The sequence below is a fragment of the Protopterus annectens genome, chromosome 1.part0, assembly GCF_019279795.1.
Source record: "Protopterus annectens isolate FY-2018-M chromosome 1.part0, PAN1.0, whole genome shotgun sequence".
In the NCBI taxonomy this organism is placed as follows: Eukaryota; Metazoa; Chordata; order Ceratodontiformes; family Protopteridae; genus Protopterus; species Protopterus annectens.
The window spans coordinates 762622324-762639154 of record NC_056725.1 but is presented as its reverse complement, the minus strand read 5'-3'; the positions used below and the strand labels follow the sequence as shown (position 1 = coordinate 762639154).

Sequence of the window (16831 nt, the reverse complement as noted above, 5' to 3'; positions counted from 1 at the left end):
TTCCTCCTCTGCCCCTGGAGGAATTATCCCCGCGCGAATCCTGGAAAGGTCCAAGAGATGTTCAGAACCACATATTCTTAGTTTATCCAAAAGGAACACTGAGGGGTAGAAAACCTGATTCTTTTGGCAGAGTCTTTCCCTCTTGCTTGCTGCGGCGTAAGTGTGTCAAACAAGAAGTGCCATCAAAAGGGGCACTAAGGACATCTTGAAGGGCTCCACAAAATCGCATAGCTGCATCAAAGCACATCTCCTCCTCTGTGGGATGTTCGAGAGAGTTATCAGAAGAGAATGGAAATTCCTCTAGAGGAACTGTCTGGAGACTTCCCAGAACTGGCTGTCCCTGTGGGATAGGTCTAATGGGCTCAAAGCTAGGAATCAAATATGGGAGAGGGGTAGGATCTGAGACAAGAGAAGACAGTTCTCTGAACAGAAAAAAAACTAAGACCTTGAATGCAAAAGGACCAGGGACCAGGGACCAGGGACCAGGGACCCACCCCCCCCACACACACACAGATGAAACCTCAGAAGGCGGAAGGTCAGGGTTGCCCTCAGATTCAAGCCTCTAGGGAAGAATCAGATCAGAGCTGTCCAGGACCAAGGCTCCAAAAGGAAGGGGAAGATCCAATAAAACTGGAGCCGTACCCAGCCCCTAGAACTGGCGACGACCTCTCGGATCAGAGACCTGCTCTGATATGAGGGTATTTGGAGCAAAACCGGTTAGGGACACCAGAGTTGAGGAAGATATTTTCCTCTGATGCCAGGCTGAACCTTTTGGGGATCTCGTATCCTGGGACTCCAAAACCTCTTGCCAGAACGGAGAAGGAGAGAGAATGGACTTAGTAGGTGCACTCATGGATCTAGGAGGGGACGGAGCTGGCAGGACCCCCATCTGGATCTCAGCCCCGAGAAATTTCTGCATCACCCTATCCACATCCACCTCTGAAAACTCCTGGAAGATGCTATGGATGAGGGTCTGGAGTGTTTCTTCAGAGTGTGGAAAATGTGGCCTGGCAAGGAAAGAGATACTGGCTTAATGGTATATTCCGAAGTATGGCTCCTGCGGGTAGAGCTAGATCTCAGATCTAAGGCCTTGGGCTCTGATGAGGAAGTAGAAGTGTAGGATATGAAAGCCATTTAAGATCTAAAGAAAGGCTAAATTAGTTCAGAATTCGAAATGGTCAGATCCGAAAATTTCGAGATCTTCTCAAACGACTCTGACGAAGCTTTAGGAGACTTGAGTGGAGACCTCTTTTTGGTTTCTGAAGAAAGAGACTTTACTGATTTGATTGGGAAGGGGTGAGTCCCAGCAGAAGCAGGGTAAAGATCTCCAAGTATCAGTTTACTGTGCTTGTCGGCTAATACTCTGGGATTAATGACGAGCATACCAAACAAGCTGTAGTGAGATGATGAGGTCCTAAGCAATAAACGTACTTCTTATGGGCATCTAAATTCAGGAGGTTATGGCCATAAGTGCATTTCTTGAACCCTGTCAGATTCTCCAACATGGTGAAGAAAGGCACTGACAGAGAAAGCCACACAAGAAATATACCCAACCAGATGAAATAGGAAAAGAAATACAAGCTATGGTATGTTACAAATACTTAAACAGGTAAAGAAAGATATACAAACAATGGTATTTAACAAAACTATTGATGCAGAAGAGTAAAGGATACAGGACAAGAAAAAAAAACTAACTCATAACACCTAGAAAGTGTAAGGAGTTAAAGGAAGTAAAAAGGTATAGCAAGAAGAGAAAAAAGTACAGTTGTGTAAACTTACCAAAAATGTACATGTTTGAGTGTATTAACTGTTGCAGTCATTACATTTAGGTTATCTGCTTGCAGGTAGCCCTCAGTTGGCCTGATTAACAAAGTCTTGGGTCCTGCGTCAGTTGTTTCATAGGTTAGTACTAAGCTAACTGCTCTTACGAGCCATTTTAAGCCTAGCCAATTATCCCTTGTGAGACTCAAACCTTGCACCTTGCATTTGTAAGGCAAACACCTTAACCATTAGGTCACCCTCCCAACCCCCTTCTTCTATGAAGTCAGGTCATCAGGGGTATAAAACATGCAACCAACACCATTAATTCAGCTTTTCTTGCCCCAGATGTCAGGTGCCCCCCTAACGGGAAGCAATTAAATATAAAAGTACAAAGATATACCTCCAACAAAAAAGCAAATGCACCAAAAAGGTTTTAAAGCATAGTAAAGGAAAGTAGAGGTATAGTCAAAAGAAGTTAGGGGACTGGGGGGAGGGTAATCAGGACTGCAACAGTGAATACACTCAAACATCTGCATTTATGTAAGTATACACAACTGTACTATGTTCTTCGTGTTTCACCGTTGCAGTCATTACATTTGGGTGATTCCCAAAGCTATGGTTGGGAGGATGAATTTATATAGCATTAGGGCCAGCTATAAGGCCCTGCAAGACTGCAGTGGCAAAACCAGCTCTGGATTTAGAGAAAATTGGCAAATGACAATGCTTGGTGAAAGTATGCACAGAACTCCAGGTAGCAGATTCTAGGATGTCCCTGGGAGGGCCGCCTCTGAGAAAGGCTGTAGGGGTAGATGCAGCCCTGGTGGAGTGAGGACTGATCCCCTGGGGGATAGGTTTTCCATGGTGCTTATAGCAGAAATGAATGCAATGGCTTATCCATTTAGAAATGGTTTGCTTTGAAATAGCCTTCCCCTCTGCTCCTGGAGAAAATGCCACCAGCAGTTCAGATTTCCTTTGAGGATTAGTCCTGTCCAAGTAGAATAAGTTGTCTGTGCACATCTAAGGAATGCAGTATCCGTTTCCCTTTACTCTGTGGATTGGGAAAGAAGATTGGTAAATGAATGGACTGATTAAGAGCCACACTGGATACCACCTTGGGCATGAAGGATGGATTGGTTCTGAGGGACACCCTGTCCGCATGAAAGATGATGAAAGCCTCCACTGCCATAAGGGCCTGTAGTTCAGATACCCTTCTAGCTGAAGTGATTGCTAAAAGGAAAGCCGTTTTCCAAGAAAGAAATTTTAAGTCTGCAGTAGCAGCTGGCTCGAAAGGAGGTAGAGTGAGTTTCTCCAAGACAAAGTTAAGGTCCCAGGCTGGGGTCGAAGCTCTCCTGGGTGGTCTCAAATTTTTGGCCCCTCTGAGGAACTGCTTGAGCACTGTATGAGAGAAGAGGGGCGGTTCTGTGTTATAATGAGCTGAAATGGCTGAGGCATGGATTTTAATGGAGGAAAAAGACAGTCCCTTGTGAGGGATCTCAGTTAAGTATTGTAAAATCTGAGGTAAATTGGGTGCTGCTGTGCTCATCCCTTGAGATTGGTTCCAGGCACAGAATATTTTCCATTTTTCAGCATAAGATTTCTTATACTAGGCCTTCTTGCCTCTAAAATGATATCCATCACAGGTTTGCTGAGGGATGGTAAAGGAGAGATTAAGTAATTAGCCAGGCTGCAAGGTTTCATGTTAGAAGCTGAGGGTGCAGAATCTGGTTCTCCTGCTGAGACAGCAGGGAAGGAGTCTGAGGCAGGTCCCATGGAGATAATCGTGACACACTGCGCAGGAGGGGGTACCAGTGTTGGCACGGCCAGTCTGGAGTAATCAAAATCATCCTTGGTTTGTCCTGTTTGATTTTTAGTAGTACTTTGGAGAGCAGAGGCAGGGGGGGGAGGCATAGACTGATAGATTTTCTAAAGGACAGAGCATCCACTTTTCAGGCTTGTTTGTGGGGAGTCCTTGTGCAAAATTTGACCAATTGGTAGTTCTGGGGAGAGGCAAACAGGTCTACATCTGGGGTCCCCCATTTGCTGGTCAACATTTTGAAAATCCTTGGTTCCAGTTTCCACTCGTGTGGGTCCATTAGTTTTCTGCTTAGCCTGTCTGCCAGTGTATTTAATTTTCCTGGCAGGAATTGAGCTTGTAGGTGCACTTGGTAGCTCAGGGCTGTGTTGCACAATGCCATGGCTAGTCTGCAGAGGGGGTAAGAATGTGTACCCCCCTGCTTATGTACCACATAACAGTGGTGTTTTACGTCTTTACCATTAGTTGTCCTGGAAGAACGTGGTCCTTGAAGGCTGTCGGAGCATTCTGTACAGCTAACATTTCTTTTTGATTGATATGCAGGTGCATTTGACTTGGCATTTGCCCTGAATGCACTTCCCTGCCAGGTGAGCCCCCCCCCCATGCATTGTCTGATGCGTCTGTTAGGGTTTGGGTGGCAGGGGGTGGTGTGAAAGGTAGTCCCTTGTTTTGGTGGCAGGCCTCTGCCCACCAAAGGAACTCTAGGCGTAGGCAAGGTATAATAGGAATCATTGTTACTAGATCTTGAAAATGTTGATACCATAGGCTTTTTAGATAAAACTGTAGTTTCAATATATGCAGTCCTGCATATGGAATTAGAAGAATGCAGGAGGCCATGAACCCCAAGGCTTACAGTATTTGTTTTGCAGAAAGCAGGGTTTTTGTGGCCACTTGTTTGAAGTAGGTTATCAAATGAATTTGTTTCTCTGGCATGCGGTAAGCCATCTGGGAAGTTGTATTCAAGCTTGCTCCCAGGAATATAATTTGCTGACAGGGTACCAGGTGTGATTTCTTTTTGTTTATGGTGTACCCCAGATAAGTTAGAACCCTTTGTACAAAGGCCAGATGATTCAAATGCATGTCCCGGCTTTTTGCCTGAATTAGACAATCGTCCATGTATGGGTATATTTGAATATTTCTTTGCCTGCAAAATGCAATAACTGGAGCTAGGCACTTTGTGAATACCCTGGGCGCAGTAGATAAGCCAAAGGGCAGTGCAGATAGTGCGTGTAGCCTGCTTTGAAGCATAGGTATCTTCTGCAAGAATCCCTGATTGGGATGTGCGGGTATGCTTCTTTTAAATCTATTGTTGCCAACCAGGCATCTTTGCCTAGCATAGGAAGTAATTGGTGAAGGGTCAGCATCTTGAATTTTGGAATCTCCAAAAAGGTGTTTAGAGTAGACAGGTCCAGGATAGGATGCCATGAATTGTCTTTTCTGGGTACCAGGAAAAGTCTAGAGTAGAAACCTTGTCCCTTTTCATTTCTGGTACCAGCTGAATCGCCCCCATGCTTAAGAGAAAGTACTTGTTTTTGGGTCTCTGCCCACTGATTTGGGGGTAGGTCCAGCCACCCGCTTGGTGTTGACAACGTGTGGAAGTGAAATCTGTATCCCTGGGACACTATATTTAAAACCCATTTGTCCTGGATAATGAGTTCCCAATTCTTTGCATGAAGAGCAATCTTTTCCCCCAAAGGGGCAGTCAGTTGATAAGTGCTTGGAAATTTTAAAAGGAAGTCATTGAGACAGTTTACCATAGGGGGGAGTCTTATCATTCCTAGATTTGGAAGTGGAGGCCCTCCATTGCTTAGTTCTGTGCATCCCTTGGGACTGAAACCTGGGTTTTGTGTCTGGGTTTGGCTTGAGAAGACCTGGAAGGGGCTGTGAAGGACCAATTCTTAGAGGGCCAGTGTCTACTAAATCTAGGAGGCTGAACTTGTAAAAAATCTTTCACAGTTTGCATACATTTAGCTTCATCATCCATCTTTTTAAGAACTTCCTCAGCCTTGTTGCCAAACAGGCGGTCCTGATTTAAAGGAGCATCCAACAACTTAGCTTTAACATGATCAGGCAAAGATTACTCCTTAAGCCAAGCATGCCTTCTGAGCACAGACTCAGTAACAGCAGCCCTACAAGAAGCCTCTAATTAATCAAAACCACATTGCAAAGTAGGTTTTCCAACTTGTTCAGCAGAATGCATCAAATCCTGTAATTCTTTATTTTCCACACAGTCAGGAATCAACATAATTTTCTGTTTAACCAGTCCAATAACATGATGCTGAATACTTTAACATATGAAACTGGCAGTTTAAAGCCCTAATGGCCAAGGTTGCAGAAGTGTAAACCTTCTTACCCCATCTATCCAGCGCCCTGGAGTCTCTATCAGAAGGGGTAGGATTTTTAGCAGAAGAAGCCTTAATGCCCTTGTGCCTCTGTGAAACAGTCTCTGGATTTGCAATAGGATTTTTAAAAAGGAACTTGTGGGACTCCGGGACCCTGTAGAATCTGTCAGGTTAAGGCTGGGTTATCAGGGGCCAAACTAGACTCCGAAAAAGCATCAACAATGTCTAGTACAGGAGGAATAGCTAAAGACCCACGTTGAGGTAGGAGAAGGAAATCCCTAAGCCTCTTTTTTTTAATCAGAAAAATCCTGGCTTTCCCAGTGGAAATGCTCCCTTACAGTATGTAAGGTTTTCCTAAAAAAAAAATCTTCAGTAGGGGAAGCAGAGGGAATTGAGTCCTCTGCATCAGAATCTTCATAAGTAGATAAGGGCAAATCCAGATCATCAGAAGAATCAGAAACAGAATCCTGATCAGAAGATTCATAATCAACTTCAGTAAAAGGCCTCTTAGAAGGAGGGGGTTGGCTACCTCTGATTAGAGTTATTCGATCTTTAGCCATCCTTATTTGTTTTTAGGCATAGAGGCCTGAGCATGTGGCCAGGGCATTGTTTTTTAGGCATGGATCGAGATTTAGGCCCAAGTAAAGAAGGAGGCGTTGGTTTAATATGCAAGTCCGTAGGCCTGAACACACCCTCAGAAGCCGGTGCCTGCACAGCGGCTCCGGACCCATCCATGGTAGAGACATCCGGGTTCCATAGTTGAAGCATCTCGCTGCATACCGGACTCCAAATGGGTCTCAGTAGAGGCCTGCAAATCAGAAGTAGCGGGTATCAGGGGGCTGCAAAAGTGCGGGAGTACTGGTGAACTGACGACTGGCTAAGGAGAAGCGTCATCGGCAGTTTTGGACCTCAGCGGCCTGTCTCTATCTTTGCGTTTTTTCAGAATCCCGGTAGTCGGATGGCTAACAGGCGACATTTCTGGATAATTAAACAGAGAGAAATATTTAGAGGTGAAAATATACCGATGATGGATAGTGCACGGATTAAATAAAGCACAAAACCGACAGCAAGGTACGTCGTAGTCAGGGCCTAGGCAAGGAATACAGTACGAATGAAAATCTTTATGAGGTATTTGCTTTCCACAAGTAATGCAATTAACTTTTACTGACATCGGTAAGGAGCAAGAAAAATTTCCCCAACGGGGTACTTAGCTTTAGTTGAAGACTTCGGTTCTGAAACTCGAAAATGAAAATTTCATGAGTCGGCCGACCGGCACTTGCAAACTGCTTCTGCTTCGGGCACCGCACGATAAGAAAGACTGATGTAAGGGCAATGACTGCATGTTTTATACTCCTGACGACCTGATGTCATGGAAGAAGGGACATCAACTGACGCAGGACCCAAGACTTTGTTAATCAGGCTGACTGAGGGCTACCTGCAAGCAGATAACCCAAATGTAATGATTACAACAGTAAAAGATGAAGAACATCTGGACTAGGACTATCCAAAATAAAATTAGTAAAAAAAAAATCCATCACTTACATCTTGAGAGCAGAACCTGTGTCTAATCACAATGGCGGCAAACAAGATCTGAGGTGTTGGGGTGGAATAGAGCATTATGGGTAGAGGGAGGAGCTTGAGAGCTGGATCTGAAGTCTAGTGTATGCGGCAGAGTCGGATTCGAGGATTGGATCCAAACCCATTGCTGAGGAAGAATGAAAAGATAATCAGATAGAAGTGCTATGAAATAATCTCAGCCAACTATCAAACTATGCGACTTGCCTAATCTTCATCCAAAGGATAACGAAACTTCCAGATTACAAAGTAACATTTCCTAGAGCCATAATGCATTTCTAATTTAATCTAACTCTTCTGCGCAACACTACATATTAAATAAGCTTCTTGTCTACCTTTAATGTCTATCCTTCCCATCCCTTCTACCTCATTCATAACCCTTACAGTTGATTAGAATCTTAAACTCTAGCAGCAGGGAACAGATAAGACCACAATTTCAGTGAAACAGTATTTTTAATTCTCTCCTAGATCCAATTCAAATTTTGTCTCAATCATATGTCCAACCACCATACCTCAGAAGGTCCACATACTAAGGCTTCTGACATGACCTCCCCAATGATGTGCCTGCTTTAAACATATACTAGAGATACAGGAAGAAAAAAAGTAAAGCTAAATTAAAGAACATGCTTAATTACCTGAATAATGCATTATACATACTTCATGCAACTTGTACCACTAATGAACTTACATCTGCCCTCTGTGTGGTAAACTGTGCAATGTACAGTTAGCTATTTTAAAATAACTTAAGATAGCAGTTTAATACAACTTACCTCATAAATTCTGGAGAGTTTTTCTAAGAACTCCTTCACATACGGCCTCACATTCATGTAAATCTATGAAAGATGACAATGAGTTCAGTTTAACAAGATTGTGGGGATCATACCGCCAAGTGCAATAAATTTTGTCTGTGTTCCAGAAGTGCACTATCACAATGAAGGATGTTACCATGCAGTGTTCAAACACTGTTCTAACGGTCTACTAACTATACATCAGTCAGTACAACCTTATAGGGTTCAGGCTAAGTCCTGTTGCTAATAAGCTTCATTTTGCAGACATCCTCACAGTGCAACAGTTTCAGTTATTTAAAGCAAATATTTCTGATTTATCCTTTAAATGTAGCATCTAGGTAGTAGGACTTAACTGGGCTAGCAAAGCAAACAATTTTTGGTTCTGGATAGGCACCCTTGAACGTACTAGAAAAAACGTACAACTGCAGTTTCAAAATTAAGCATACAGCAAACTAAAACCAAATTAGAGTTTCATTGAAATGGCTTCCACAAGGAGAGGTCATGGGGCTCACTGCACTAATATACAATACAGAAATCTTTTGAAAGCAAGTAATTCAAGATCACTGAATAAAGTCAACTCCTTTCTCTACAAATCTTCAATCACTTCAGCTCTTATATGGAACATTTCCAAATAATTTGCTAGTCATCCAACACAATATTACAAAGTAAAAGTAATAGATAAAACAAATATAGTATTCTGTCTTCAAGGGATTCTTGGTTATTTTCCATGCTTTTCCTCACAATGTAAATTAAATTTCAATTTATAATTTTTTTCTTGGGATAAGAGGATTTGAAATATATTACACATTTGAGGACTAATTTTTCAAAGTACTTTCTTGTCCACATAGAATTCATTTTCTTCCAATACAGATTTATAAGTGCAGCAGTAATTCATCAGAAAATGATCTAAGCATAAGCAAGAAGCATTCTGAAATAACCACTACGATCTGAAAGGGAAAAAAGGGAAAGGTACATCCCAAGGAAGAAAGACAGAATACAGGAAAAAAGGTGAGAGGTGATAAAGCACTCAAGGGGAAGTGTGTGTGTGTGTGTGTGTGTGTGTGTGTGTGTGTGTGTGTGTGGGGGGGATCAAGTGAAGACTGACAGGAGTCAATTATTTTCTGTTACAGGTGCGACTAGTGACCCAAGTGCCATGAGAGCTGACAATAGTAATGCCAGCTCACCCATACTGGAGGGGGGGGGGTGCTGTTCAGTCCACTGCAAAGCTGGTACCTATGGAAGACACAGATGTAATGCCATGCTACATTCACTAGGAGTCTTTATGGAGATGTGTAGGAACATGTATGCACTCAGGGAAGGGCAAAGGCGGCCCTCACATCTGTAAATCAATATCAGCCACTGGGAGAGAGGTTAAAACCAGAACAGAGAAAACCCCTCATCTACATGACATTCAGCATGCACCATGTTCTTGCCCTAGTAACAGTGAATAGATGAGCAGTTACTGTAAGGGTTTGATAATCAACAAGCAAAGGAGAAAAGAAATATGGAAAAAGATATTTATTACATCTTAGGAAGCAAGATAGTTTGCTACAACAGCATAAGAGGCAGAGTACCCACTTGTTATTTGTAGTAGTTCAAACTTGGTCATATACAGATACCACAGTGAAAAGATGGACATGTTCACACTTTAACATGGCAGCAACTAACAGACAAGACAGAACCATATGGCATCTTGTTGCATGGTAGCTTTATGGGTGCTACATAAAGCTATATTGTGCTGTACATTATATAACCCGCTAGCAAATGGGAAAAAAAATACAATTAAAAATTATCAAAATAGGAAAGAAAAAGAAAAAAAATCAAAGAGTGCTTAAAAGAAGGCTGAGAGGAGAACAAGCTTTTGGAACTATATTGGCAAAATGGGATGATACTGAAAAGAATGAAAAACCAGTACTCAGCAGATTAAGGATCAGCGTGAAGTTATGCAACTATTATGTACTCACCATAACGTTCCCTCTGTGCTGCCCATTTTCATTCTTACTCAACCTATGGGGTTCAGATCCGATCCCTTGGATCCGACTTGGCTGTTACAATAGCTCATGGTAACCAAAAAACTCTCAAGCCTCTCCCTTACCCAAAATGCACCCTTCCTAAGTAATGCAGATCTTGTTTGCTAATACACGTAAAAAAATGTCAGAAGTTTCCAGACAGACTATATCCAGAGCTCAGTACAAGGTAAGTGCCCACCTAAGACTACTTGCTCATCCAGGAATTCAAAGGCAGGGGGCTGGTGGATGGGAAGTTGAAGAATGAAATACGGACAACATAGATGGAATGTTATGGTGAGTACACAACTATCTGATGTTCTCAATTTTCATTCTCTCCTCAACCTATGTGAGAGAGTCCCCAGCTACCTTAGATCCTGGGTGGACTCAAGGATGTTCCTCAGCACCATTGAACCGAATGATGCTTTACCCTTGAAGGCTGGATCCAATTTGTAATGAGTAACAAAGGTATGAGGAGTAGCCCAAGTTGCTGCTGCACAAATTTCATCCATAGAGGCTCTAGTATGGAAAACAGATGAAGTTACCATTGCTCTAGTAGAATAGGTTCATAAGGATTTTGGAAAGGCCATGCCCAAATCATCATAAATGAAAGTAATGCAACTGGTAAGCCATCTGGACACGGTTACTTCGGTAACTGGTTTACCCAATTTAACATCTGAGAAGGAAACAAATAATTTATCAGATTTCTGGAAATCTTTGGTTCTATGAAGGTAAAAACACAACTGACTGTGAACACCTAATAAATGCAATAAGTATTCACCTTTGTTCTCAAATTTTGGAAAAATTACTGGCAAATCAATGGACTGAACATTTGTCTCTGATACCACCTTTGGTAAAATGGATAGATTAGTATGAAGGGATACTCTTCGTGAAAAAAATAAAATATGGTGGTTTGGAAGATAATGCTTGAAATTCCAAAATTCTTGCATAGGTTATGGCTACCAAGAAGAGTCTTCCAACGGGGAAATTTGAGATCACACTTGGCTGCTGGTTCGAATGGGGGAGGGGGGTGTAAAATAGCTTGCAGCACTAAATTTAGGTCCCGAGGGGGAGGAGCATCTTTATGCAGGGGCTTTAAATGGAGAGTTCCTCTCAAATGCTTTGCGGAGTTTATGTGAAGCAACTGAAGAACCTTGGAAACCAATGTGAAAATTGGATATTGCTGCCAAATGGACTTCTAGTCAAAAAAGACGATCCTTCACTGAAAAGTTAAGCATTCCGATTGAGGGACCATTTGTGGGATATAAGAATGTAGCTGCTCAACTGTTTGCTATCGCACTGGATTTCCCCAGAAAACGTGTTGCTATGAGAAAACGGTTTGATGAGCTCACCCACTGCTACACTCTTGAGAGCTTCTTGACACAAGGGATAGGATCTGGTTTGTCCTTGTTTGTTAATGACAGAGAAGAAAAGAGACACCAACGCCTTTTACAAACATTCTTTGAGTTGCACAAACATGCAATTAAAGTTTTTTGTACTTGAACAGGTTCCCCATGACCCTAGAGGTGGAGATTGGGAAACCCGGCTTGAAAACAGAGAGCTTATTTGGCAACTGAAGCTAAATGTAACCAAACCCCCAGGTTTAAATGATACTATCAGTCTCATTAGTGTTTTAAAAATCAACAGAGACAAGTTATAATACAGTAGCATCGACATGCATAAAAGTCACACTGGTTAACATTACCCCCACTGTCGAAAGAATTGTATGGACATACTAAATTATTTTCCACAGTGTTCACAATTCAGGATAGACTTTGGTCAACCTCATTAAAATTGAAGTTCTGCATTTCTTTAGCAGGAAGACAGCAGTTCTATTTAACAGCTGTCAGTGCATTGTAAGGGTTTAATAAATTCTATCTCCTTTTTTAACAAACACATATTTTTATGAATTTTTGCAATGCTTGCAACGGTTTTAAACATATATATTTTTTACACGCTTTATTTTTAGGATGGATTTTATTCTTAGGCTGAACATTATATTTTTATTTCTTTAACAAAATTTGTACTATTTCCATTTAAGGTCAGTAATTTACCTAGCAACTTCACAATTAAACAATTAAGTTATTAAGATCACATGATCAACTTTCAAGAGTATAAAAGACTTGGAACTATTTGTGTTAATGAACTTGATAAAGCCTGGTACAACCAGGCAAAAGCGCTTGTTTTGAGCTTGTCTTTTTGTCCAAATAAAGGATTTATCGTACTAACTGGGTTGCTTATTGAAGATTGCATCTGCTTTTTCTATTGTTCCAGTTGGGATTTACTTCTGCTACTTGTGACATTACAGTTGAAAGCTGAGCAACACTGGTATTTGCTTGTAGAGTTTTCCTGTTACTGGTTTGTGTTTCTTTTACTTTTTGAGTGCGTATTTTTCTCCAAGGCAGAAGACCCAGCTAGCTCTGACTTTTTGGACACTCCTTTACTTCTTAGAAATGAGCAAGATGAAGCTCCGGTTACAAGAAAAGAATTCAATCAACTGTTAACCATGCTCACGCAAATGAACAGTTTACTTACTGCAACCAAGCCTGATTGTTCCTATTCGTTACCTGGCAACCAGCAGCAGGCACTGGCTAAGGAACTAACTACAACGCGATTGAAGGAGCCGAATGGCGTGGATTTTGTCAGTTCTCCGAATAACTTGGCCAGGCTTAATACTCAGGACCAACAAAATGGTCACCAGCAAAGAAGCACTACTTCCAGCAGCACAAGAAACAAGGATTTTAACTTTCAGGCATGGACTGAGCAGCAATACACTTTCAAACAAGGTACTGTAAATAAGCATTTTGAACAAATGGATACAGACTTTGAATCTTTAAACAACAAGCTTTATGCATACACGAATTCTCAGTTGGAAATTAATTACTTAAAGGAATGCATTAGGGTGCAACGGGTGCCTAAAGGTCTCCGTTGCTTTAAGTTCCCTAACAGTGCCACTGTTGGCTCAACACTGCATTCACAGCTTTTGGAACTTTTTGACAAGACAGTTCTCGAGATGTTGAACCTTATGGTTCAGGACTATCAGAAAAAAGCTAATGCAATTTTGAATGAACTTACTGCATTAAATGACAGCATTGTTAAACACAAGAATTTTTTAAGTTTTAAAAAAAAGTATGATGATGTTTTTACAGAGGTAGACAAGCATTGTTTAAAAATCATAGATCGTAAAACCAGGAAATTAGAAAGGGACCTTTTAGAATACAAAGAGGGTACAGCATATCCTTTACCCGGTAGAAATAGATACAATTTCATAGAGAAGCAAAGGAATAATTTTGAGAACACTAATCAGGAGGAAGCCAGTACACCAACAGCTGAGCCCCCAAGGAGTGAGCGCCTTGCACAAAAAGACAGTGCTAATCAATTCCAGGTTTTTCAATACCCCCAGGGCAGACCGTTGGGGAGGAATCATTCACATCACCAGGAGAACTGGAACAGGGGGCGCAGGTAGATATGGACAGTTCTTACCATACAGAAGGCTTAGGTGAACTAGATTTAAATTTAAGCACAGAAGGTTGTCATGTAGTTACTAAGGACAACTTTAAGATTTACAATTTCACTGATGCCACAATTACCCCAGAATTTTTTGAGCTGTTCACCAAAGGACTTCAGTATGTTCCATCTCGTCCCATGAATCTTTCCAAGTTGTTAGTGGAGTTTAAACTGTTTATTAGGAACTTAAACCTTGCTGTTCATTTTAAAGGTCAAGAACGAACAGACCACACTATTAGCAGACGGAGTACGTTTAACCCCCCCACGCACCCTAATCTCAAAGTCTTTGAAGACCTAGTGGAAAAGGCTTTAAGAGAAAAACAAAATTTGTATTATAAGCAAGTACCTTGTAATTTTGATTTTCATTTACATCAATTGATAGAATACTTAAACAACGAGGACATTAGGGTGATGAAACCTGACAAAGGGGGAGGGGTAGTCCTCATGTATAATGTAGAATATGAAATGCATATTCACAACATTTTACAGGACATCGACACCTACGAACTAATTTCGAGAAATGAATTATATATTGCATTTTCTAAAATCCATTACATGTTAAAAGACTACCTCAACCAAGGGGGCATTAGTGAAAAGTTATATAACTATCTCTCGGTCCCCAAACCGAAAATTCCGGTTATTTTCGGAATACTTAAGGTACACAAGGGTCTGGTACCCCTGAGGTGTAGACCAATAGTAGCAGGTGCAGGCAGCATTACTGAGCCCTTAAGGATTTTTGTAGATCATAACCTTAAACAACTTATCTCCACTTTCACACATTTGCAGAGATTCCTGGGAATTCATTGGTAGCATTACTCCAAGTCTTTTTGAACCAAATCTTTTAATGGTTACTATAGATGTTATTGAACTGTTTCCTAGCATTCTGCATAATATAGGTTTGGACTGGTTTAATGAAATTCTGGCCAGTGAATCAAACCTTAGTAACAGCTTGATCAATCTTATAGTTGAATTCATGGAAACGGTTTTGTTAAACAATTTCATTTATTTTAACGGTGAGATCTTTAAACAGAAGGGGGTGGCCATGGGCGCATCATGCGCATCTTCATATGCCAACATTGTGCTTTACAGATGGGAAAAGACATTCATTCATTCTTCGGAATGGAAGGAATATATATTGTTTTACAAACGTTACCTTGATGACATCTGTATTTTATGGAAAGGTAACAAGGAAAGTTTTTTGGACTTTTTCCGTTATATAAATTCAACCACCGAATTTTTAGCCTTTACCTATGTATGAAATCAGTGATTTTTCACTGCATTACTTAGATATTCTTCTTAGTAAGGACATAGAGGCTGGGCGATTTCAAACACGAATTTACAGAAAGAGCACTTATTCCAACACTTTCCTACACTATAATAGTTGGTATCCTCATTACACTAAAAAAGGAATCGTAAAGGGGCAACTGATATGCGCCTCAAGGATGTCTAGCACCTTGGAACTCTTCCTGGAAGAGATTGACACCTTGGAGGCACTGTTTTTACAGAGAGGGTACCCACTTAAACTTATTAAATCTTTAGCATCAGAAATACTTACTAAAAGGGAATCATTGTACCCACCACTTCTAGGAAAAGGGTTGCTCTCACCTTCTTCCTCTGCAGATCAACAACATTATTTAAAAAACAACTTTGTTTATACTTACAATAAGGATTCAGGCTTGGTGGAAAATACCATTCTTACGTACTGGCCCATTTTAGCTTTATATAACGACATTAACCAATACCTACCAGATAGGGTAGGCTTCACTAGGAAAAGAGACACTAATTTAAAGGGCATGTTTGAGCACAAAACAAACATGAGTTCCAGAAGCGCAGGCTATGCCCCCACGAAGAATGGTACTTATAAATGTGGGGCTTGTAATCAATGCGCCTACATTCTGGGAGAGGAATGCTTTTATTTGCCTTCTAGAAAGTTGAAACTGGGTTCCTATGGCAGATATACTTGTTCAACCAAGGGAGTGGTTTATTTAGGCGTTTGTGTGACATGTTCTAGTTTCTATGTAAGAAAGATCGAGAGGATGCTCAAAAGGAGGACTTATGAGCATCTCTATGACATAGAGAAGAAAAGAGACACCAACGCCTTTTACAAACATTCTTTGAGTTGCACAAACATGCAATTAAAGTTTTTTGTACTTGAACAGGTTCCCCATGACCCTAGAGGTGGAGATTGGGAAACCCGGCTTGAAAACAGAGAGCTTATTTGGCAAATGAAGCTAAATGTAACCAAACCCCCAGGTTTAAATTATACTATCAGTCTCATTAGTCTTTTAAAAATCAACAGAGACAAGTTATAATACAGTAGCATGGACATGCATAAAAGTCACACTGGTTAACATTACCCCCACTGTCGAAAGAATTGTATGGACATACTAAACAATTATTTTCCACAGTGTTCACAATTCAGGATAGACTTTGGTCAACCTCATTAAAATTGAAGTTCTGCATTTCTTTAGCAGGAAGACAGCAGTTCTATTTAACAGCTGTCAGTGCATTGTAAGGGTTTAATAAATTCTATCTCCTTTTTTAACAAACACATATTTTTATGAATTTTTGCAATGCTTGCAACGGTTTTAAACATATATTTTTTACACGCTTTATTTTTAGGATGGATTTTATTCTTAGGCTGAACATTATATTTTTATTTCTTTAACAAAATTTGTACTATTTCCATTTAAGGTCAGTAATTTACCTAGCAACTTCACAATTAAACAATTAAGTTATTAAGATCACATGATCAACTTTCAAGAGTATAAAAGACTTGGAACTATTTGTGTTAATGAACTTGATAAAGCCTGGTACAACAAGGCGAAAGCGCTTGTTTTGAGCTTGTCTTTTTGTCCAAATAAAGGATTTATCGTACTAACTGGGTTGCTTATTGAAGATTGCATCTGCTTTTTCTATTGTTCCAGTTGGGATTTACTTCTGCTACTTGTGACATTACAGTTGAAAGCTGAGCAACGCTGGTATTTGCTTGTGGAGTTTTCCTGTTACTTGTTTGTTAATGTACCAGACTACCGAAAT

At 40.8% G+C, this 16831-nt stretch overlaps 1 protein-coding gene across 2 annotated transcripts in view; it reads right to left on the bottom strand.

Annotated features, from left to right (window-relative positions):
- The window catches only part of LOC122794406 (CTD small phosphatase-like protein 2-B), a gene marked incomplete at its 5' end in the record, with an annotated part of 676938 nt that overhangs the window by 207426 nt on the left and 452681 nt on the right, over window positions 1-16831 (bottom strand). For both annotated transcript variants that reach the window (XM_044062775.1, XM_044062783.1), the window contains 1 exon segment: window positions 8262-8324. In XM_044062775.1, the coding sequence (XP_043918710.1) occupies window positions 8262-8324 (63 nt within the window).